This window comes from Ictalurus punctatus, chromosome 19 (genome assembly GCF_001660625.3).
Source record: "Ictalurus punctatus breed USDA103 chromosome 19, Coco_2.0, whole genome shotgun sequence".
NCBI classification, from domain to species: domain Eukaryota; kingdom Metazoa; phylum Chordata; class Actinopteri; order Siluriformes; family Ictaluridae; genus Ictalurus; species Ictalurus punctatus.
Window position 1 is genome coordinate 20,336,948 of NC_030434.2, and position 25,211 is coordinate 20,362,158.

Genomic DNA, 25,211 nt, shown 5'->3' on the forward strand with positions numbered 1-25,211 from the left:
ATTAGAAAACAAGCCAAATGCTAAAAGGCACTAAAAGAGCACCATTAATTATTTTGACTCTCTCTAGGTGAGATGTGAAGTGAAGAGAGTGAGATGCCACTGATACTGGTATATTCTGCAGTTTTACTCACCAATGTGACGGTTAGGCAGTCTCTTGAGCAGACAGGGCTCCTCATTACCAGATGGAGCTCGGATGCTTGCAGTGAGAGAACTCAGGTCTGTCTCGGTTATCTTCAGGGACACGTCTGTCGCTGTGCCAACGTTCAACTGGGACGTTCTCATGGAGTCATCTCCTTCACAAGAGAAAGAGCAGGATGGATAAGGATAAGAAAATCGAGAAGTGATGGAGGGTTACATGTATAACAATATATATAAGGAATAAAACACAACAGTTGTGCTGTTATAGGAAAATAATCAACGACGGTGTGGTTTGATGTGAAGCAGAATACTGTTACCACCCCAGCATACCCCAGAGTGTTTTATTCCTCTTATATTCTACACTGACACACACACACACACACACACACACACACACACACACCTGTAATCTTGGCTGTAAAGGGGCTCCCAGGGATGTGTTTGTCATCGAATTTGACGATGATATTATAGTCTCCTGGTGCAGTGGGCAGGTAGGAGACGGTGCAGGTGCCATCTTTATTATCCTTACAGCTGATCTCTGCTTTAGACGGACCTTCCACTGCCAGAGACAATCCACCTGAAACAAAAGGGAAAAACGGCACCTTAATAATGATGCAAGAGACATTAAACAAAATTTTAAATCCAAATTAGGTAATAAAAGTTACACAAATGAGGCCATTAGGGAAGAAAAAGCACTACTTAGCAGGAAATGGAAAGCAACAGCAAGCCTTTAGAAGACTTCTGAGATAAAAAAAAAAAAAAACCTTCTCCTGCATCCTTGGTGACAATCGTGAAGCTTGCAGGTTTGTTAACCATGCCGTGACTCAGGCCAGGCCCATAAGCAGTCACATGACCACTGTTTATGGCATCGACGTAGAACTGCAGTGGACTTCCTGTCAAAGGGAGTAAACAGATCAAACATGGGGCTTCACTTCTGGTACACAGTTTTGAAAAAGTATAACAAAATTATGACAAAAACGCCTAGATTTATATTTCGATGTAGATAAAGAAGGCATTTATCACCTGGTATGTGGTTGCCATCATACTTGATGTCCATCTCATGCAGGCCTTTCTCAGTAGGGGCATATTTCACCGTCACCGTGCCATCCTTATTGTCAGTGATGTTAGGCCGTGCTGTCTTACCAGAAGGCATTCGTACCTCACCTAAAGAACACACAGTCATTCCTCTGGTGCTACATGAACTGAGGTGGTTATCATTCATCGTTTTTATACAGTTTACACAAATGTGCTCGGATCAAACCTGTGATCTCTCCTTTCTGCACTGTAAACGGGATGACCAGACTGAAAGGACGAAGCATGGGCTCCATGCCATTAATGGCTGTCACAGGTTCCTCAGTGGCCTGGAACAGAAACAAAGTCATGTAAGCACCACTGACTAGTGAGAAGTTCGTGTACAGAACCAGCTGAGAGAATCCTACTCAACAGAAACAAGCAAGCCATGCACGAAAGAAGATACAAGTCAAGAAGGTTTCAATTGAAATGCTGACTTGGGGAGTTGAACTGTAATTGAAATGTTGCAGCTGAAATGATTTTGTAGAGAAGATGGATGGAAAGGATGGCTGAGGGGTTAAAACAAGTGCATGAATGGGATGGAGATTGTATAAGGGAAGTTGTGGAGAGGGCTTAAATGTGTACCCAGTGAGGGGAGTAGCCTTGGTAAGGCGAGTAGGGCTGCTGTAACTGCACTTTATCGCACGGCTCCTCTATTATAGGAACGGTATCACACGCCTGGAGATGGAGGAAGTCACATGGTTAGTTGGCTGAAACCACACTCATGCATTTTATCCTTCACTGTTGCCAGGTAATCAACTTAATCCTAGGACACAAATAAGCTTCTGAATTTACAGTCCTGCATGATTTACATTAATGTTCTCATTGTTAGCTTTGGCAAATTTCTGTGGCATAAGAGGAATGAAACACTTTGCTGTTACAGGATAATCATCAACTTAAGATAGCAATGCGTTGATATGTTATATGTTTCCTCAGTAAATATATGTCAATTTCCAAACAGCACTTTGGTGTCAAAACCTTCATAGCATGCATTTGGAGTAAATAGTATTTATGTATGTTTAAAAAAGTGAATGTACTGTATAACAAAATATAAACCTAAATCTTCAAACAGACTGCTAATGGTTAAATATTAGGAATATTGATTAGGACCATTTCCAATACACTAGAAATCTATCACAAAGCTCCAATCTGTAAGGACCCAGTGCTAGTCCATCTTTTTCTATTCCTGACCCCAGCACATTCCATGTTGTATTCCAACTCTGCAAATAACAATCGTTGATGTCCTGGTTTCAGATCATCTGAAGCTGTAAGACAGCGAAAACTGCAGGATCTCAAGAACTAGCTGATCTACCATTTTACATTCTGACACATATTGACTCCCGATAAGGCAGAATGCGCTCACCACCACATGGAAGGGGCTGTTGGGGATGTGCTCTCCTCCAAAGCGAATAGTGATGATGTATTTCCCTGGCTCTGGAGCTGTGTAGTAGATATCGAAAGTTCCATCTGAGTTCTCGACCACATCCACATCCAGTTCAGCGCCATCGGGGGTGGACACTTTGCACGTGACTTTTCCCTTCCCAGCAGCCTTTGCATCCACAGTGATGACCGTCTCCTCGCCAATCTGAATGGTGGGTCCGAGTCCAGAGCCTGGTCAGGATTAAATTTAATAATACAATGCTGACATTATATCCAAACACTGTTGCACAGTATGGAGTCTATGGTTAAACATTTAGTATTGCACTACTCACCCAGGCCATGTCCTCCAATGGAAACTGCAAGCAAATATTACAATACACACAATTAATACACACAAGATATGTGTCGCAGTAGTATTTTAGTAATTGAATTATATTGATTGAAGTCATCGTGTAAAGTATATCATAACCAGAAGAAGCTTTTCAGATTTGATCAGATGCTTACCTGTGACCAAACACTTGCTGGCATCTCCAGTGGGCAGCGCATGGATGCGGTATGGAGAGAACGGAATCTCATCTCCACCATATTTGATGGTGATGGTGTAGCGGCCTGTCATATCCGGCACATAGGACACTGTGTATGTTCCATCTCTGTTATCCCTGATGTTTGCTTTCTTTGGCTTTCCCTCTGGATCCTATTTGAAATATACTCAGTTTAACAAGCAAGTACGTAATTTGGGACAGTCTCTGCGTGTCTCATCCACAGTTCAAACTCAAATCCAATAAAAAATGGCTCTTTCTCATAAATACATGGATCTATAGCTGATATAACAACTCCCAACTTTAAAAAAAAGCAATAAAACTTGTATAAAAATGTGTTAACTATGTTTTAGGGAGGCCAAGCTTCTTTATTAGTTCGTTATGTAATGGAAACCACATTGAATAATTAGATCAAAATCAATGGAGTGTCAGTCCACAGAGACCAGCAGAGGTAGAATATTACAAGGATTTTCCTCAATTAAAATACATATTTTCTGTGCATTTCACAGTGTTAATAAATAATTTAGCTGATACACTACAGAAAAATTACATCCTATAAACCAGAGATCTCCACAGAACAAGAAAGTTCTGTGCTGATGCAAGTGCTTTTAAGCCATGATGTTTATAAATAAATGTAAAGGCATAAAGAAATTACAGTTAAGATGTAAACAATTAGCACCGTTTCAGTCAGTAGAGAAAAAATATCCTAAAGCACGGTGTCCTTGAGCTGCTGCAAGGGAAGGTTTTTACAGAACCACACTAAATAACAATGTATTTCACATATTTTCACATAAATCACGAGAAAACACTGTAAAATGTAAAGAAAACATATATTTGGAGGACAAATGATCGGATACCACAGTGTTGTTGAATTCTCAATTCTGCTCTAATATGCTATCGTTTCTATAATAAGTAGCACTTACATGGGGGTTTGTAAACGGTTTTTAAAAAAACACACATATAATTGTTGATATGGTGAAGTTTTCTGTAAGGAGATGTTTATTTATCAAGTTTGGAATAAATCTCTGTTTTCAGCGCTTTGTAACAGTCAAGTAGATGTTGTCTGACCCAGGAAAGTCTTTACAACAGACAGCTTTGCAGTTTCTGACAAGCTGCATTGTTTTTGTCTTAATAACTTTGAGAGAGAAAAAAAGAGCGGCCAGTTGAAGGAATGATGATAGCAGGCACTATATGGTGGACATTAAATATAAAATGACGGTAAAAACGGATACAAATGATGACATCATTCATTAATAAATAAATAGATAAATAAATAAATAAACTGGGCTCCTGAGTTGCGCAACAGATCATCAGGAGACTGTGAGTTGGAATACTGATTATGCTTGCGAAGCATGAGGTACTCTTTCTCTATTGTCAATCACAGCAACACTAGACAATCGTGGGCATCTGTGAGCTCATGTATGAGGAAAAGGGCAGAACCTCAAAGTGTGTTATGATGGCATGTGATGCAGCATTAGCAGCAGTTCAAACAGTTGTGGTTGGCTGGCTTCACGTGTCATGGAGGAAGCGTGTGTTAGCCTTCCCACTACACGATCCTAGGGGTGGGAATTGGCAGGTGACCAAATTGGGCAGAAAAGAGGGGAATATCCAAACAAACAAACAGAATTGTATGTGTTGTCAAATTGATGTGGTGTAAGTAGAATAAAACAACTTTGCGACATGCTGTCGGCAGAAAATAATCACCTTTGTGGTGATAACAGTACCTCTACCTTGTGTTTTATTCCTTACTTAATTCATCCCATCAAGATTTATCAAAAGGCAGGCAAGGAGAAACCTGCACATCAGCAAATACACTCTCCCAGCACATTTGTCTATAGCGTTAATTTCTGAGCGACGTCTCCACCATTTTCCTGTTGTATATAAGACATTATGCATGTTCAAGTGATTGCGCCTAGGCCACCTCTTACTGATCAAAAGGTTAGGGGTTCAAGCCTCAATCTGCCACTGTTGTGTCCTTGAGGAAGGACCTTAACCCTACCTTCAGGAACTATGACTTCAAATATCCATCTGAATGCTTGTGTTACCTGTTTCACTGAACTCTAAACTCTATCTGTGAGTTACATTAAGAAAATTGCAGAATTAAGAGATTTGAGAGGTAAACAGACAGGAAATATAACAGATCCCAGATCTCAAATAGCACTAGATAACAGAGGACTGAGTAAACTTAGTGGCAGTATGTTCCACAAACACCTTATGGAATATGCTACACTACTCCAGAAGGCTGCTTTACACTATAAGGGGTAAAAGTATAGGGATCTAGGACACTGGGTGCAAGAGGGTATGGAGGCTCAAAAAGCAGGGAGAGGACAGGAGGGGAGGGAAGGAGGAGGGAGACATCAGACATGGTGAAGGGGATGGAAAAAGAGAGGGCCAAAAAGTGGCCTTACACAGCCTTTCTTAAGAATATAGAAGGGGATGGTGCCCTTTACAATATGGCTGTCCCACACCCTCCTTCCCCAGTCCTCCACATACACAGAGACCTCGCGCCTGCACCCGTCCGGATCCTGCAGTTGGGGTCAAAGGTCAAGATGTGGAGCAGGTGTAATGAATTCTAGTCATAGAATAAAGTGTGTACAAATCTGAAGAATAAATCATGTGACTCACCAGGATCTGGACAGTAAGGAGTCCTTCACCAGCGTCACGGGCATCAATGGTGAATTCTACTGGAAGGCTGGCAGGGACACCAGCCGCGTTAAGACCAGGACCACTGGCACGAACTTTACTGGCATCATGAGCAGGCAGGGCTTTTACCTTAAAGGGACTGGTACAAGCCAAAGAATGACAGAGCAATGGTGTTAAAGCCTTTTTAGATTCTAGTGTGAGAAAGTGTTCAAGAGGAAACTGATCGTTGGGGTAATGCCGTAATTGTAATGAGTAGCGTGTGAATATGACATGATCTTACCTGCGTGGTACTTCTTGGTCAGCATATTTGACATAAACTGTGTAAGGACCATCCTTGGAGGGGGTGTAAATCACAGTGTGAGTACCATCACCGTTATCTGTAATGCTAACTGGCTCTGTCGCGCCTACAGAGGTGAAGTATTGGAATGATTAGATCAATTAATTATATATATATATAAATATATATAACAAGTTGAGTGTAAGATAATGCTTGGAGTTGGATAATGCTTCTCCATGAAGAAGATTGCAAGCTACTCTATAATTCAAATTAAAAATATAGATTTAAGTAATAAATGCTAAATTTTAGGTTTGTGCACTTGGCTGTTCTCTTCAATTTATACCACTGATTTTTGATAGTGTTCAAATTCCAAGTCTGAACTGGTTTTGTGCTGATTTGTTGTGCTCCTTTTGTTTTTATTTGGGAGTATGATTAAGGAAATGGTACTGTTGAATAATCTTCCATAGCCACGTTTTAACATGCTATTAGAAGGCCTGATTTGGAAACGAGGAGGGAGAAGCCAGGTTGTGAGGACGCACACCTGGCACTGATTTGGCTAATCAGTGGGGGAGAGAGAGATAAAGGAGCAGCTGGAAGCAGCAGTGGGAGAGAGAGAGAGACACATGCGCGCTTTATGTTTACATTCTGTTCATTATTAAACATTATGTTTATGTTTAGCAGGTTCTCGCCTCCTCCTTGCCCGACTTTAAAGTGTGTTACACTGGTGCTGAAACCTAGGAAGGTGGAGGTACGCGATGTCGGAGAGCTCTCGCCGCTGTGGGAGGATCATGATGCTAAGGCGGAGGTGGTGCTGGAGCGTTTGCCAAGGAGGATGGAGGAGTCACTGCCATCCGCTGGGAGGTGGATAAACCGCTGTTGTCTGCCTGAAAAGGGAGAAGCGGTTGCTGTCCACCAGGGGATGGGGGACCCGCTGCCGTCCACCGGGGAAGCGGAGATGTGGCTGCCGTCTGCTTGAAAATGGGAGGAGACATAGCCACCTGTTGGGGAGGTGGAGGTGTGGCTGCTGTCCACCGGAAAAGGGGAGGAGCAACAGACCCTTGGAAGTCCGCTTGGAAGTCCAGCGCCATAGCCAGGCATCATGGGGGATCGCTTCGCAGCGGGCTGAGGACCGGATGACATTGTGTCTGGGGACTGGAGTGTTTTTTCTCTCTCTCCCCACTTTCTCTCTGGCTCTCTCTACAGCTTGCTTCTTCTCTCTCACCTCTTCCTCCTCCTCGTCTCTCCTCTTGCTTGCCAGCCAAAAGACATAGCCGAGAGGGGAGCACCGCCCTCCTGAATGGGTGGGAGGGGGTGTGCGTCTGGCGGGGGGCCTGAATCTGACAGCGGAGGAGTGTGGTGAGGAGGAGGGAGAAGCCAGGTTGCGAGGATGCATACCTGGCACTGATTTGGCTAATCAGTGAGAGTGAGAGTGTGAGAGTGAGAGAGTGTGAGTGAGAGAGAGAGAGAGAGAGAGAGAGAGAGAGAGAGAGACTCATGTGCGCTTTGTGTTACGTTTGTGTGTTTTCTGTTCTGTTTGAGTTTGGTTTATTATTCAACTTTATATGTATGTTCAGCCGGTTCTCACCTCCTTTAAAGTTTTTTTGCATTCATACTGTTATTTGCTTAAGGGAAATGTGTGTATGTGGTTTGGGTGCGGTAAGCTTTTACCAGTTGGGCTGTAGAGTAGCACCTCCAGCGGCGCCAGGCCGGCGTTACTGCAGTCCACAGTGAAGGTTTGTGGGACATGAGCTCGCACTCCATTGCCCAGGCCTGGGCCAGAACACCTCACCTTACTGGGATCCACCAGCTCTCGAACTGGAACTCTGAATGGACTGCCTGCGTGGTAGAAACATTTTACATGCTCTTGAACACAATCCTAAACACTAACTAACTCAAACATACTCTATCTTATAATAAACCTTACAAAAACAACCTCATAAAACTCTAATGCTACTATTGACTAATACTTATTTATTTCAATATCATCCGAATCTTTTTATGATCCTACTTTCATTACTTAATCTAAAAAAAATACTAGTTTAACTTCAAAAGAAAGCTTTGGGACTGATTTCTATAGCATATCCTGTTGGGAATAGCGAAATGTCCCACCTGGGATTGGAAGGCCTCCAAATGTGATGTTTACATCATACTCTCCAGGAGTGAAGGGAATGTACTCCACACTACAACTGCCATCTTTATTATCCTTACAGGACATCTTAGCCTCAGATGGGCCCTCAATGGCCAAGCCAAGCCCACCTGTACCAGCGCCCCTGGAAACATCAATAGTCATATAAGTACAGGTGCTTTCCAGGATTTCAGTAAGACCCTATTGCTTTTTTTGTCACTCTTATTTTCAGGATCCAGACTTGATAGCTGGTAGTTATTGAGTATTAATCCCTAATTTATTCATCTGGGGATTAATAAAGTATTATCTTATCTTATTATGCTTTAAGATGAGAAAACTGAATAATAAGTCCAAATAAAATATGGACCTGGTCTCCACAGTGAAGCGGTTGGATTTGTTGACTAGTCCCTCTTCTAGGCCCGGTCCATACGCCCGCACACGGCTCGGGTCACAGCCTTCTGTTACTGACACTCTGAATGGGCTCTTGGGAACCGGCACATCATCATACAACACCTCAATCAGGTGCACACCTGTATATACAGACATGCACACAAGGTCCACGATGTTATGTGCACAGTAGGTTGGTGTCTTTGTGGATTATTTCTGTCAATCAAATGGAAACTGACACCATCACTGCAGCTCTAAATGCAATATACTTTATTACCATCTCACTGTAACCATTTTCAAGAAAATATACCATGGAATGTCTTCAGGAAACTGAGCCTGGCAGTTCTTCAGATACAATCAGCTTTTTATTACTACTGATGTCCAGTCATTTTGTTTGTAAAGGACCTTGAGGTTTATGCACTTAATTAGCATTCTTGAACCAAATTTCAAGCAGTCTTCATTTAACTGTAATAATATTTTATTTTATATATATTTTATTTTATATATAATAATATATTATTTTATAATAATGTTTACTAGAATAACGCATATCATACATACAGTATAAATGTAAGACCCAACTGGTCTTCAGATTCTCCACCAGAAACCAGGCTTGGGATTAGTATCACATATCGACACTCAAAGCTCAGAAATCATTCTTGTAACAAGAATGGGAAAAGTGGGATTGGTGCACCCCTAGTATTTTGCACATCAAAATGTTGCCTTACTTTTTTGTTTGTTTGTTTTGAAATACAGTTTTTATCTTTAGGCCTGTCAAGTATGTAATTAGACCTCAAAACAAAGCTGCTTGTGAAATTAATTAGACCAGCCTAACAACTAAGGAAAGAGCTTTAAACCACAGGTTTATGCAAACCACGACAAAGCGTGTTACAGTACATTACATGTTCGACAGAAAACCTCAAGGAATATATTCGTAAAAGAGCAAAGGAGCAGTTTGTAAAATCCTGTCCCAGTTCATTACTTCCTACACCCATGACCACACTCTCATCTCTAAACATCCTCAAAGCACACCTCCTGACTAAATCAGCAACAACTGAAATTCAATTCACTAAGTTTAAATTAATATCTAAAAGTGTTCCATTGTAGGACATGACATAAAATCAGAGGTTGACCATCATACCATCTTCATAAGCAGTGTACTCCACTCTGTAGGTTCCGTCCCCTTTATCGGTGATGTACGCATCTGTGTTGGTGCCTGAAGGGTTAACAATGCAGGCTTTGACGTGGTTTCCTCCGGTCACATTGTAAGTCCGGGTGTCCACAATAAAGTGTGTATTGACTTCTCTAAGGACTCCTGTAAAGCCATGCAAACAACTTCACTCTTTAAATTATAAGCACATCACACAAACATGCACATCAGCAACTATCCATCTAGCATTTGAGAGAGCTGGACAGACTATAGGATTAAAGCACAGCTGCATCACCCTCTTTATGTAGAATCTTGGAAAATAAAATTGGACTCCACTGAAGATCACACAAGATTAAGATGCAAGTCATTTAGGGTGAATTTTTCCTTTTAACGTGGACAACCATTTCAGAAATCATTAGTTCAGGTCATTTTGAGATAAAAATGACTGCTTTGATTTTAGGTATAGGTATTTAAATGTACCCCAAGCAGGTAAATAGAGTTTGTGTGCTTACTGGTGTAAATGCAATTTATATGGATAATAATGGAAACATTATATATTTTACATGTGAATTGCTTTAAAATTGAATCAGTTGGCCTATGCTAAATAGTGTATAGATGTACAAAGTTTCCAATGGGATAAGAAGATGTACCTCTGGGTTCAACTCCTGGTCCGTAGACTTTGATCCCACTGGTGTCGATAGCAGGATCCACCTGGACACGGGCAGGAAATTTTGGCACAGCATGTCCACCATATTTAATGGTGATTGTGTACATGCCATGGAATGGGGGCACATAGGTGATGGAATATGTGCCATCACTGTTGTTCTGGATGTGCACTTGAGCCTGGGCACCCGAGTCTGAGATGATCTCAATGGTGAGATCAGCGTCCCCTGCTTTGGAACAGTCCACTGTGAAGGATGCAGCCTCATCCACTTTGCCACTCTCTAAGCCTGGCCCGCTGACTGTCACCTTGCTGGGGTCGAATACAGACTGCACCATGGCTTTGAAGGGTGACCCGGGGACGTGCTGATCAGCAAACAGGATGTTAATGGCGTATTCTCCTGGCTCAGTGGGCAAGTACGATACAGAGCAGGAGCCGTCCCCATTGTCCTGGCACTCAATCTTGGCCTCACAGGGACCCTCCACTGTCAAGCCTAGTCCACCAGTGCCGGCACCTTTGGTGTCAATGGCAAATGGAGCTGGTTTACCCACAATTCCTCCCCTCAGGCCTGGGCCATAGGCTCGCACCTTCACGTAAATTAAATAAAATTAGGGATATGTAATAACAAGATGGTAGATCTTGTCAAATGGTCAACTCGAGCAGTTGATTGAACAGATAATGTGTTCTACATGGATATGAATACAGATACAAATAGGAGGCATGCTATTTTTTTTTTTTAAGAACGCAAGTCAGAAAGGCTCATAGAGCATCCTATGTTCAGGTATAAATATGGATACAGATACAAATACTTGGAGCACAAAACAGATACAGACAGTGCCATTGTGTTACGCCCCTACTATATACAAGACTGTGGTCTACTTTGCTGTTTTCCCTAGAGGAAGTGAAAAAAATGCAAGCCTCCCAGATACACTTAATCTAACCCCTGTGGCCAAGCACACTCTGGCTCACCTCTCCCTTGACAAATAAATGACACCCCGAACATCTTCTAGTCATTTCCTCCAGCGGTTAAATAGTCTGTCATATCACATTTGATTTCCATGTCTAACTATGTGAATAGTATGAAATGGAACATGTGGCTCACAGACACTGTATGGAACATTAATTACCTCATTGGCCAGGTAATTTTATCCTCAGTTAAATTAAAGGAACAGTGAAGTCATACACAGACTCTCACTCACACACACACACACACACACACACACACACACACACACACACACACACACACGGTTAATGAAAAAGAGCAGGCAGAGGAATGTTCTAAAGGAATGCTGATGGATGTATGGCATTAATTACTAGTGATGAAGACCCTTCATTAATGCTTAATTACTGAGCCTCACAGGCTCATGGGCAGCTGAACTCAATTAGTTACATCTTACGGGATGGTCATTGCTGCCCATTCCTCATCTGTAAAAACAGAAGTGAGCAGCTTACATTCATGCAATAACATTCCTGAACGAAACAAACATGGACCGTACATAGCCAGATCTGCTATTTAAACTTAAAGAAAGATCTGCATGGAGTATGCAGGACATAATTACACTAGGCAATAAATTTGACTGCATTGGGCACTGGCTCTTGGTTGGTCAGTCAGTGTGTGCTGCAAAGTTTCAAGTCTCTGCTCACACATTCTTTCTCACAAAGAAAGGCTTGTCCAACTTCAGCCAACTTTTAATGAGTTTCAGATCTTGGACCCATGCACGAAATGCAGTCAAATGATTTGTGACTAGTTCAGAATGTAACAGCACACAATCTGATTCCCCTAAGAGTAATGGATTATTAGTAGACCACCATATAATCAAATCACCTTAGGTCATATTGAGAGACCCTAGTAAACCTGATGCAGATTGTATGTACATAGTATATAGTGCACATAGAAGAATGTATCATGCATGGATGGAAGGATGGATGGATGTATGGGTTGATGGATAGTCTGATAGATTGTATGTGAATAAAAAGATAAGTATGTGGATGGAGAGTTATATGGTATGTGAATGCATGGATGAGTGGATGGAAGGATGGATGGATGATTGGGTGGATAGATGGATGTTGGAATGTGGATCAAAAGATGTTTAGATATGTGTTGTGTAGATGGATGGATGGATGGATAGATGGATGAGTAGGTATGTTGATGGATTTATGGGCATGTGGATAGATGGATGAATGGATGGATGGATGAATGGGTATGTGGGTTGATGGATGGATGGATGGATGGATGAATGGATGGATGGATGGGTATGTAGGTTGATGGATGGATGGATGGATGAATGGGTATGTGGGTTGATGTATGGATGGATGGATGAATGGGTATGTGGGTTGATGGATGGATGGATGGATGGACGGAACTTCATCTTGATTACCACTGTTACACTTACTTTAGAGGGATCAGGAGGCATGACCCCTTCCACAGTAAAGGGGCTCCCTGGCACAGGGTTCTCATCGTAACTGATGTCCACTTTGTAGGGTCCCTCTTCTGGGGGAATGTACTGCACTGAGTGCACTTCATTGGAAGTTCCAGACTCAACCTTGCACGGGATTGGCCGTCGAGAAGGTGAGAGGATTTTCACATCCACTTTGCCCTGGCCACCGGCTCCACGTGTGTTAATGGTGAATTCCTGATCTTTTCCAACATCCACTTCTACACGACAGACACAGGAGAACCACAGGAGAGTGTCGGTAAATGATGTGTACATTTTAAAAACTAAACACATATAAAACATACATTATATGCATCAGATGGAATGTAGACTTCAGACTTACTGGTATTAAGTCCTTGGACTTTGACCTTGCTGAGGTCCAGTGGAGGAGCGACATTGATAATGAAGGGGCTTTTGGGGATGGGGTCACCTCCATGGCACACAGAAATGCTCATGTTACCCTAAAACAATGACAGGAAAAATGATTGAGTGTAAAATGTGTATCCAAGTAACAAATTTACTAGCAGGACAGTGTTGTAATACTATATTAATTCTATTTCAAAATGTTGTTATAATGGACTTGGACAGACAAAATGCTGTTTTCTAAGTGTAAATACAACTTTATGTTTTAAGTTATTTACTTGAGATATGGACATAGGTTACTGTGAAGGACATTTTACCTTACACTTTAAAATGTCCTTTAACTTTTTTACTTTACAAACGCATTTGTAAATGGAATATCAGTGGGTCAATAGTTCCCCTATGAATTACACACTGTTAAACTTCTATCAAACTGCTATTACACTCGGCAGCAAGTGAGTACCATATGTCATGGAGGGATTTAATGTGTCACGACAAATCTGCCCACATCTGACACTCAGTCATCAAGTGGTAATTAACACTTTGTCAAATCAATTACCACACAGTACATTTATAGCCATGAGACCTTGAATTCATTAGCTCACTGAAAAAAAGAGGATATGTGGGATCTGATATCCCTCTGCCAACTTCCTTTGTCCTTGTATTACTAACAGAATAATACATTTGTGCTAAGACTTCAAGGCTTTTATTGTATACATGCTTGAAAAAAAATGCTGAAATATCATAACAAATACTGACAGGACAGTATAAACATTGTATAGAACATGTAGACAGTGTATCTCCATAGCACAAATAGAGATGAGTACAAATATCATATCATTTCATTGATTCCATTTCATTCATATCCTTAAGAAAAAATAAAGTCTGAGAAATTTAGCATAATACAATTAATGTGTTTGGTTCCTTCATTATATTAAGTCACAGAATCGCTATATAGTGTGTATTTATAGACTACAGCTCCGCCTTCAACACCATAGACCCACACTGGTTGGCCTCCAAGCTCAGGGACCTAGGCCTTAATGATCCCCTCTGTGACTGTGTCCTGGACTTTCTCACTAGCAGACCACAGGTAGTGAGTGTGCGCCAGTTTACCTCCAACACCATGACCCTGAGCACCGGAGCCCCACATGGTTGTGTCCTGAGCCCCCTGCTCTACTCTCTCTACACACATGACTGCGTGTCCTCTCACAGCTCTGCCTCTATCATCAAGTGTGCTGACAACACAGTGGTTATGGGCCTCATCTCCAGCAACAACGAAGCCACCTACCTTGACAAGGTAGAGAACTCGTAGCTTGGTGCCAAGTTAACAGTCTCTCCCTGAATGCCAGTAAAACCAAGGAGTTAGTTGTGGATTTCATGAAGAGGCAGCAGAGGAACTACACCCCACTCGAGAGCAGCGGGACCCCCATGGAGAGAGTGAGCACATTCAGCTACACATCTCGGAGGACTGGACCTGGACGTATCACACTCAAGCTCAGGTGAAAAAAGCCAGACAACGCTTGTACCATCTGAGACTGCTGAGGAAATTCAGGGTCTCCCCAGAGATCCGGTAAACTTTCTATACGGGACTATAGAAGGTTTAATGACTCAGTGCATCTCAGCATGGTACGGAAACTGCTCTATCCAGGACCGCAAAGATCTGCAGAGAGTGGTGCGCTTAGCTGAGCGCATCTCCAGGTCTGCATGGCATCTACACCAGGCGATGCAGTACAAGAGCTGCTAAAATCATCAGGGACTCCACCCACCTCAGTAACTGTGTGTTCAGCCTGCTGCAATCAGGCAAGCATGTCCGTAGCCTGATGGCTAACACTGAGAGGCTCAGGAGAAGCTTCATCCGTCAGGCCATCAGACTTCTCAACACTCAGATCCCTTAGGACTCCAAAAAGACTCTCCAGTCACTTTGCACTACACTGACACTCCACACACAACGCTTGGCATCGTTACTACACGCAACATACTGCATATTTTATACATTCATTGCTTATTTTGTGAATCCATTTTTGCACATTAATTTGCATATATTCCATACATGCTAAAGAGGAGTCGGCCAGGTTTTCATTTCACTGCAAGTCATATACTGTATATAATTGTGAATGTGACAAATAAAAATCCTGAATCTTGAATCTGTAAGTAATGATATGAACAATAAAATCGATCTCATACGATCTCTCTTTCTAAATGTGATATAAATTATTTCTAGTAACTTTTATTCTCACGCTTTGCCTTTATAGTGTCAACCTCTAAATATTCAGCTTTTGATCTATCTATCTAGAGTCATATTCTGTTCATCAGTTCATCACTTATCAGATAGAATTAACATCAAATGTATATTTTAATTAATCATAGAGACAGTGTTTAAACTTTTGGGTTATTAATATATGCTGCTATAAAAATTTTATATGTCTAAATATTATGTTTACACACCATTATTTTTTTTTCAGTACTGCTGAAAGCTTGATTCTGATTATTCAGAAGGTGCTGATTATTTCTTTTTAAAACAAAAACTCTGACAAAACTTAGGCTCAAAGGTTTATATTAATGTGTTTATAATTTCTATAGTACCAATGTATAAAATGACTAATATGGCAAATGCTCTATGGACTGTTTACAGCTGTTATAACACAAGAGACAACAGCAAACCACTTGTTTTGTGGGCACTGAATGTAACTATAAACAGATATATAGTTACATGTCATTATGACATGTCCTTCTAAGAGGAATTAAGTAGTTAAGGAAGTGCTGTTATTGGAAATTAATGCCAGCTGTGCTTCATTCCTTACATGTTAACAGAGTCCAGTGTAATCTTGTTTAAGAAATATTATTTGTTAAAACTCTATCTTTTTCATAAACACAGACTATATTTGATCCTCCTCTTACCTGCTGTAGTGCAGTGTAACGGACAGTAAAGGAGTAGTCATGGTTATCGATGATCTCAAAGTCACTGACAGCCTCTACTTTAAGCGCTCCTGTAAAGTGCACCTCCGGCGTGGCCTTGCCCGCTCCTTTCGTGTAGATCGTGAAGTGTGTTGGCTTGCCCACTTCCACACCTACACCCCATTAACACAAAATGATATGAATCATATAAAACAGCACTGCCTGTTCTAACAGACTTCCTTACATACAGATGCAGAACCGTACGTACCAATCTTGCAGAGTCCTGGACCCTCTGCTCTCACTTTATTAGCATCATGAGAGGGATCTACTTTAATACGGAAGGGGCTGATGGGTATCTCCTGGAGTCGAAAGAAAAATATTGTTAGCATCATTATGAAATGTGAACAAAGTCATCATTCGCAAAAAAGAAAAAATACTAAAGATAATAAATATGCTAATCCTACCTGATCAGCAAACAGCACCATGATAGTGTATCGCCCAGGGCCTGGTGGTGTGTATTTGACAGTGAATGTGTCGTTGTCATTTTTGATAATGTCGAAATCGATGTCGGCCTCGGCAGGGCCTACCACTCCAGGAGCACACTTGATCCCAATGCTCACATCTCCTATACGATGGAAGACAAAGACAACAATTGTATACAGTTTTGGTAGAAATTGCATGCACTATGGTATCAAAAAGAATTATCAATAAAAATAACATCACTGGATAACTGTATATCAATGGCCTCAAGTGACATTCTGGGAGAAAAATAGTTATAGCATATAAAATAAAAGGTTTAAATGAGATCCAAGGCTCTAAGGTTAACATTCTGCGAGTTTGATTGGCCACAACGCAGCTGTCTCATGTTTGTGCTCTGTTGTCATCAAATGTATCCAAGCTTCTGCATTATTACACTATGACTAAAATACTGACATAAAATATTTGAAAGAGAAAATATATTTAAGTTTCTACCACTAAAATCAGTATAAAAATCTGCAAGTGAGCTGCAAAAGTACACTGTAAAACCGGATAAGTTCATTTAACTCAAAAAATTTGAGGAAACTAATTACCTCAAAATTTTAAAGTTGATAAATCAATTTCTTTAAGCCAAATACACCTAAATATAACAAAAATTTAGCTCAATTAACTCTATTTAAGTGTATTTGGCTTAAAGAAATTGATCTATCAACTTAAAAATTTGGAGGTAATTAGTTTCCTCAATTTTTTTGAGTTAAATGAACTATCTGGATTTACAGTGTATACAATGCACCTTATGTGATCTTATGCCTAGTGTTTTGCACGTGGTATGATCACGAAAATACAGTTTCTATTGTCTTAATGAGATCTAGAACCAAAAAAAACCCCCACTTTTTTTCAAAAGACAGTTTTGGATAAATTATAAAAGCTTAAAAGACCTTACACTGTCAGGTAAAAGTGCTGTAAATTTTGTTGAATGTAACTTACACTCCTCTTGTACCAAGCCCAAATTATACAGTGTTGGTATTAAACAGTAAAAATGTGCAGTTATTATGAGATTTAAAAGAAAAAAATAACACATGAGAGTAGAGACAGAAATAAGATGCACAGACTGACCTTGGCCAGCCTCACTGCAATCCACAGTGAAGTAGGTGGGTTCATTGGCTTTCAGACCACTTTTCTCCACACCCGGTCCATACACCTTCACATTCTCAGGATGGCTGCCTTCTCCGATGTTCACCTAAATTTCAAGTCGAGAAATACCAATACTGCTCTGATATTGACTGATCATTTTTTTCTCTTTAAATGTTCATTTTATTGTAGCCTGTCTGTTCAGGCCCCCTAGTGGTGTAGATGCCGGCACGTATAGTCTGACTGTTGTGTTAAAACAGCTTTCGTTTAAAGAAAATAGTGACGAAATCATCAAAATCTGCATGACAACTTTCAAAGTAATACATTGTCTATCCATGTGAAATTAGATTTTTCTTGTCGCTCTGTTGTGGAGCACTCAATAACTGACTAGACGTGTCTCCTCGGGACTTGTTTACAGCCCAACATAACATTGCCATTGAAGTACTGGATATTCTGTATATCATGTCTTACACATGAGTGAGCTCTTACCCTGAATGGACTGTTGGGTACATTGACTTCACCCCAGGTGATGATGATGGTGTGTTTGATGGGTTTTGTAGGGATGTAGATGCAAAAGAATGTGTCATCACCATTGTCTGTAATTTGGATGTCAATAGGGTAGCCTTCAGAGTCCTAGAAAAAAAGTCAGCTCAAAGTCAAATAAAAAGGCAATACGGGAAAATAAAAAAAAAGGATTTCTGGTGCCTCATTGTGTCCTCTTACAAAATGAAGGGACACATATGGAAAATGACTAATAAAATAACTTTAAGAGACTCTGAATATAATTTAAAGGGATTCTGGAGGTTCTGCACATACTTATACCGGATCTGAGCCTGAATGCTTTTGGATGTGGGTTCAGCCTGTGCAATCAAAGGAATTACTGAAGGTAGATACCTGAGCGTAGATCTTCAGCTGACCCCTGCCTGCTCCTTGAGCATCTATAGTGAAGTCTGCTGGTTTGTTTACGATGCAGCCGGTGGGCTCCAAACCAGGACCATAACATTTCACCTGCATCAAGAAGAGAAGGAAAAACCCAACAGTACTGTCATTACATATTTTCATCTATCATTATGAGACAGTATGGTTATCATTCAGTTGTGTTTTTTTTTTTTATTTTAAATATACTATTTAATTATCAGTACTCATAAATTTTTGGCACATAAAGCACAATGTGGTGATGGACCTTCTCAGGAAAAACATCATTGGCTGCAGGAAGTATGTGTGCCATGAAGGGGCTGTCCTTAATGTCCTCATCATCACAGATGACATGGACAGCATAGTCACCAGGCTCCGTGGGCCAGTATAGAACATCACAGGAGCCATCACCCTTATCATCACACTCGATCTTAGCCTGAGACGGGCCTTCAATGGAGAATCCTATACGTATACATACACACACACACCCAAATGTCATGGGAGAGAAGCTTACGTTTATGGCCTGCTTTCTGTTACACTCACACACTATAAACACTGAGTCCAAGGAACTCAGATCTCTGACTGTGTTGGAGGAATAGAGAAAACCGAAAAACATAACAAGCCTTACCCAGAGTTCCCACCTCTGTCCCTATGGCCTCCACAACAAAGTCAGCTGACTTGCCCACCATGCCTGTCTCCAGGCCTGGACCCCACGCTCTCACCTTCTGAGCTCCTGCATCCTCACTGATCAACACCTCGAATGGACTAAACACACACATACACACACACACACACACACACACACACACACACACACACACACACACACACACACACACACACACACAAGTGAGGGGGGTGTATCACAAAATCTGTTGTTCAGAAACCCCTCCAGATGATCTCTACAGTGTACTACAGTTTTCATATATCTCAATCTCTTATTTATGAAACTAATTTCCCCAGGTCTTTGTCATTAAAGGAATACTCCAGTTGGCATTTCAGCATAATCCACATCTACCATATCGCTAACAAATGTTTGATAACCCCTAACAATAATTTGGAGACATTTCCCATTAATAAGAAGAGAACAGAAAAAAACATGGATTTAAAACTCATTTATAATGGAAGTCTAAGGGGAATTGTTAGGGCAGTTATTGAACATTCATGAAAATGCATTTTGTGAAGTATTCAGTGAAAGGTATTTGCAAATTAGCATAGAGATTATAGCATGTATAGAGCTTAAGCTGAAAAATGCCAGAGTATTCCTTTAAAAATGATTATGGCTGTGTAATGTTCTCACCTGCGTGGGATGGCGTGTCCTCCCCAGGTGATGATCACAGTGTATTTTCCAGGAAAAACAGGGTAGTAGTTACACTCATATACTCCATCGCCCAAGTCACACACTTTCACAGGTTCATCTCCACCCTCTTAGCAGTAAAAACAAAGACAATTTTAATAGAATAACAGGTATATAACTTCAGGAAAACACTGATATTAGAGGTAATCTGGAACTGGATCTGGTTTTATGATGGAGCTTCAGAACTCACTTACTTGGGTTTTTGATGAGGACCCGCAGGTCTCCGCTGCCTGCCCCTCTGGTGTAAACTTTAAAATCAGCCACCTCCTTCACCCGCACACCCTTGGGCTGTAGACCACGTCCGATGGCCCGACAAGCATTCGGGTTACTCGCTGATAAGTGAGGAAAGGGGTTAGGCTTGTACGCAAAATAAGTAAACAGATGCATGTACACACACTACTGTGTGTGTACATGCCTACTGTACACACACTGACATAACACAGATCTCTTGGGATTTAGTGTTAGTACGGATGAGCATGTCGCTGCATATGAGAGTAATGTATGGGTGGTTACATGAAAAATTAATAGCTCAAGCACATAGTTTGCATGTATATGTTAAGTTTGATTATTTAGACTATTTAGACTAATTATTCAGGAATATCATACCCTCGTGCTAGTACAAAAAGTTCTAAAATACCAGAAAAACCCTTTTAGAGATGAATTACTTTAACTAAAATACAGTCAAATATGAATATAAAGTAAATGCTCATAATTTTTTACCGTTAACGTTAGCAAGTTAGCTAACATGAGCCAACAGGACTCGTTTCTGAGAAAATGTTTGTTATATACAAACTGTACAAAAGTTTTAGGCACATGCAGAGAAATGCTGTAGAGCAACGATGCCTTCAAAATAATGAAATTAAATGTTTCTACATTTAAAAAATACTGTAAAGGGCAGTAAACTGTAATGAATGAAACAAAGGCAAGGTGTGACAAAAAAAATGAAAATAGTAGTCTCTGGTACAGTTAGTGCAGTTTTATGAGGAAATTAGCTATAAGTTTTATTGAGCATGTTGCAGAACCTGGAGACTTTGACTGTCGCACTCGCTTCTTATTTTTGCAGCAAAACCCAGCAGCCTTCATTGTGTTTTTTGTCTGAAACGTGTCTCTTACGTAATACGCTGCTTTTTTAATGACATTTTTCAAACATTTTTCTGTAACATTTCATTTTGTGCTGGAAAACTAATGTTTTGGGAATCTAAAATGTTTTTGTACTGACTCGATAACGTACAAGTCATAAAATAAAAACAAAGTTTGTACTAAAAATAATAGGGTGCCTAAAACTTTTGCACAGTACTGTACTGTAGATTAATATAAACCTTCATAATCTTTACTGTTACTATTAGATTAGCTAATCCTAGCTAGCCAGGCAGGATTTCTGGGAAGATTTTTATGTCACACATACAGTATATGTTCACTCATTCAATTTCAATAACCGCTTAATCCTAATCAGGGACACGATGAATCTGGAGCGAATCCCAGTAATGTGTAATTTGCAAGGCAAATATAAAGGTCGATAATCTTTACTGTTAACATTAGCAAGCTAGCTTTTTTTCCTTCATCTTCAGTAAATGCTGAAGTGCTGAACTGCTTATCCTGAGATTTCACCCAGAATTGGCGCCAGTCTATCGCTGGAGGGTTTTGGTCGTTTTTTTTTTTAAACTCTGAGAGCTAGCCAAGTTAATATGAGCGAACCTGACAGGATTTCAAAGAAGACTTTTAAACCATAAATATCTTAATATAAATGTTAAAGTATACCAAAGATACAGTACACGTACAGTACATATGTAGTACATGTTGAGAGCTTTTTTTTTTTTATCCTGACTGGATTTCTGAAAGGATATTCAAGTTGTATATTTAAGTATTGGCTAAAGCTAGCCAAGCTAACTGGATTTCAGGAAGCCAAGGAAATGGCTTCTGAGGAGATCAATATGAGGTCTGTTTTCGTTTGTTTGTTTGTTTTAACCTGACAGGATTTCTGAGAGGATATAGAAAGTCATATGCAAGTAATCTCAGTATGCAATTCATAATCTTTATTCCTAAAGCTATCCAAGCTAATATGTGCTAACCTGACAGGATTTCAGAGAAGATATTTAGGTTAAACATATTCTTGTGAATGGTAGTTAGCAAGTTAGAGTCAACAAGTTAGAGTAAACATGAGTCAACTTTACTGCTAAATGTTAGACAAGCTAATATGAGCTAAAGTGACAGGATTTTAAAGAGGAATTTCAAGTCATGTTCATTAATATTATTAATCATCACTTCTAGCTAGCTAGATAGACAGAACAAAGCTAACTTGGCAGTATATGATAGCAATCATCTATCCCACCTATATAAAGACATTAGTCAATGGTCTACATAAAGACTCTTAATTTGGTCTATTAGAAAATTGGTCTATTTAAAAGTGACTGAATAAAAAAAATACGTGGACTTATTTTAGATCTGGGTCTTTTTTGAAGGAAATATCAGATCTCATAGGTCAATAACAGAGCTAATACACTAATTTAGCAACATCATAGAGTGGCTCCAAATGAAAGCCCTTTTCAATGAGCAACTGAAGTCATTTTGTAATTCCAGTCTCACCTAGCCAAACCAAAAATAAAGAGCTTGAAGAAAAGAAAATGTGTATGCGGCCTTATTACTATAAATCAGCTCATTTATGTTTGAATAAAGTTGAACTATCCATGTTGTGTTAGATGGTGTTAATCAGCAGACAATAAATGGATGATGCTGATTATGGAAGGCATGATGAACACAAATAATGATGATGATGATCATAATGATCGGACAGTGATTAGGATGATCATGACAACAACAACAAAGATGATGATGATGATGATTTACTAGACGTTCACTTTGACAAGAGCCCCCTGAATGCCAGATCCAAGTTTTGGCAATAAATCAATCACATGCTTAATATTTTATCACTGGTCAGGTTAAGGTTATTAGAAAATAATTCAAGAGTTCAGTAATTATTATATCATATGTTATGGTATGTTAATTTTGGAATTATTACATTAGCAAATATTAGAGTATTAAAGTATCAGATCCAGCCCAACTGCAGAGGTCGTGCAGTTGAAAATGGAGCATGTGTAAAGGTGATCGTCCAGCTTTCTTTCTGCGGGATTAAGACGGGACCAGCAGCAAATCGAGCATTTGTCTGTTTTGAATCTCTCACACAAAGTCCTGCATACATTCCAATCCCTCCCTGCTGCAAGTTGTATGTACGGTTTTGCTGTCACAGATGGCCAAGCACTGGAACATGCCAAAAAGCCAGGAGAAAGAGGGTTAGAGTGTCGAAATAGACACACCAGAGGGATTGAAAAGGAAAACAGGGACAGGGAGAGATGGACAGGGTCAGGGAGGGACAAGGAAAGACAGAAAGGGTCAGGGATGATTAGGGAGAGACAAAGAGGAATATGGGATGGAGGGAAGCGAAACGACGAAGCTTGCGCAGGCATGTGCCGCACCCTGCGGGCCGTACTGACTTGCTCGCCTGGGTTTGGGCGGCGTTGGGGGGGGCATTTTCTTGGACTTTTCAGAGGGCGGCGTGCGAATAGACTGAGGGATTATCTGAACCGGGGAGCCGGCTGGCACGCTGCTCAGAAGAGCTAGAATGACACACAGGCGAAAAAGAATACAGCAACACTTTCAGAATATGTGTGTATGTGTGTGTACCGATCCCCCGGAGCAGAGAACACACTAGAAAACCTCCGGTGATACCCAAAAACCACGTTCCAGCCTGGACACTCACACAGCATCACACAGTCAGCATACATGTTTTTCAAGAAATGAGAAAAAACATCCATCAGCCAAACTACATTATGCACTTTAGGTAATTATGCAAATAACAGCGACTGACAAGAAGGGACTTTAGTGGTCAGGGAGAAATAGCAAATTACAGAGATTAAAAGGGAAATTGTACTGGGTACTGTATGTGTCTATAAGGTCAGTGTTTACTATAAATAGCTTTTTTTTTTAATAAAACAGAAAGTTGGGGGAAGGGTGGAGTAAAAGTGATTACAGTCATTAAGTGATCAGTATTAGCTAAATCATATAGCAGGCACGTTGTGTTGTCAAGTCTTACCCTCTGAGATGTGTACGGTAAAAGGGCTTCTGGGTATTTGCTGGCCAGCGAATGTTACATAGATAACATGAGGTCCTTCCAGTACAGGGCCGTATGTGCAGCGGAAAATGCTGTCCCCTCTGTTCTCCAGTATGATCTCCACCGTGTCCCTGCGACCCTGTGAATCCACAATGATCACACCCACGTCACCTGCGCCCGCACCTGAGAAGACACACAAATTCATGTACCGCAGAGTTATGGTTATGAATGAAACTATCCTGGATTACTCTATACTTTGTTGAATGTCTTCGTTTACATGTCTACATTTACATGTCTACTCTGGACCCCGACCTGCAGTATAGATGTCGAAGTAAGTGGGCTTGTTGGCCACATTGCCCACTGGTTCCAAGCCTGGACCACGTGCCTGCACCTTGTTGGGGTCTCCCAGAGCTTTGGACACGTTCACAAGGAAGGGGCTGTTGTTAATGTCCTGCCCAGCAAACAACACCTTCACCTGGGCACAAGAGCAAGCAGACATAAAATGGCATAAAATGCCATGCTTATTTGACATTAAAATGTGTGTGGAGCTGGCATTTGATTCATCTGGGAGGACCATAAGATATGGCAAGTTAATTATCCTGAAGTAATACTAGTGAGCCAGCCAAAAAAGTCTAGGATGCCAATATTTTACTCTTCAAAAAGAGGATCTTGAAACCTTGCTGGACAATCTTAAAATACAACAACAATCCCAAGAATGGCTTATTTACTACAACTGATTCTCAGATTTTAATTTACCAGGCATAAATAGCACTACATACATTCTATTACCTTATGTAGTTAATGCCATTTGAGATTTTACATGAATCACTTATATCTAGCTCTAAAAATCAAATGACAAGAAAACATGCCTGTGGTTAAAATCTGAAAGACTAAATTATGACAGAATTGCGATATTGCCTCCCAAAGTCACCAGAAAAAGAAAGAAAAAAAAAACCTTTGGCAGACAGTCATGACATAATTGCTGGAGTTTAACTAGCCATGTGGTAGAACAGCTAGTTAAAAAAAAAAAAATGGACTCAACTCGCAACTCAGGATGATTGTGTGATGATTACATGTGATCAATCAATGGGTTGTGATCAACTATTCCCGGTCCACCCATACAGGGTCTCTGTTTGGTACACGTTGATACCAAGAAACAACA

The 25,211-nt window shown here is 40.5% G+C and overlaps 1 protein-coding gene across 11 annotated transcripts in view; it reads right to left on the reverse strand.

Moving 5' to 3' along the window:
• The window catches only part of flncb (filamin C, gamma b (actin binding protein 280)), a 78,035-nt gene that overhangs the window by 10,000 nt on the left and 42,824 nt on the right, over positions 1-25,211 (reverse strand). For 2 of the 11 annotated variants that reach the window (XM_053688218.1, XM_053688213.1), the window contains exons 7-38: positions 24,362-24,524; positions 24,032-24,232; positions 23,415-23,555; positions 20,139-20,276; positions 19,888-20,014; positions 19,216-19,352; positions 18,856-19,049; positions 18,567-18,680; positions 18,162-18,305; positions 17,658-17,781; positions 16,529-16,689; positions 16,333-16,423; positions 16,068-16,237; positions 13,153-13,270; positions 12,768-13,030; positions 10,361-10,958; positions 9,702-9,875; positions 8,541-8,703; positions 8,158-8,318; positions 7,717-7,884; positions 6,052-6,175; positions 5,754-5,910; positions 5,537-5,653; positions 3,094-3,283; positions 2,922-2,945; positions 2,573-2,820; positions 1,795-1,887; positions 1,400-1,499; positions 1,162-1,302; positions 903-1,031; positions 542-715; positions 132-293 (exon numbers count right to left, since the gene is read on the reverse strand). In XM_053688218.1, coding sequence (XP_053544193.1) covers positions 132-293; positions 542-715; positions 903-1,031; positions 1,162-1,302; positions 1,400-1,499; positions 1,795-1,887; positions 2,573-2,820; positions 2,922-2,945; positions 3,094-3,283; positions 5,537-5,653; positions 5,754-5,910; positions 6,052-6,175; positions 7,717-7,884; positions 8,158-8,318; positions 8,541-8,703; positions 9,702-9,875; positions 10,361-10,958; positions 12,768-13,030; positions 13,153-13,270; positions 16,068-16,237; positions 16,333-16,423; positions 16,529-16,689; positions 17,658-17,781; positions 18,162-18,305; positions 18,567-18,680; positions 18,856-19,049; positions 19,216-19,352; positions 19,888-20,014; positions 20,139-20,276; positions 23,415-23,555; positions 24,032-24,232; positions 24,362-24,524 — 5,209 coding nt within the window. The remainder of the gene's footprint in view (positions 1-131; positions 294-541; positions 716-902; positions 1,032-1,161; positions 1,303-1,399; positions 1,500-1,794; positions 1,888-2,572; positions 2,821-2,921; positions 2,946-3,093; positions 3,284-5,536; positions 5,654-5,753; positions 5,911-6,051; positions 6,176-7,716; positions 7,885-8,157; positions 8,319-8,540; positions 8,704-9,701; positions 9,876-10,360; positions 10,959-12,767; positions 13,031-13,152; positions 13,271-16,067; positions 16,238-16,332; positions 16,424-16,528; positions 16,690-17,657; positions 17,782-18,161; positions 18,306-18,566; positions 18,681-18,855; positions 19,050-19,215; positions 19,353-19,887; positions 20,015-20,138; positions 20,277-23,414; positions 23,556-24,031; positions 24,233-24,361; positions 24,525-25,211) is intronic. The other 9 variants (XM_017494459.3, XM_053688214.1, XM_017494463.3 and 6 more) reach the window with 9 other exon arrangements.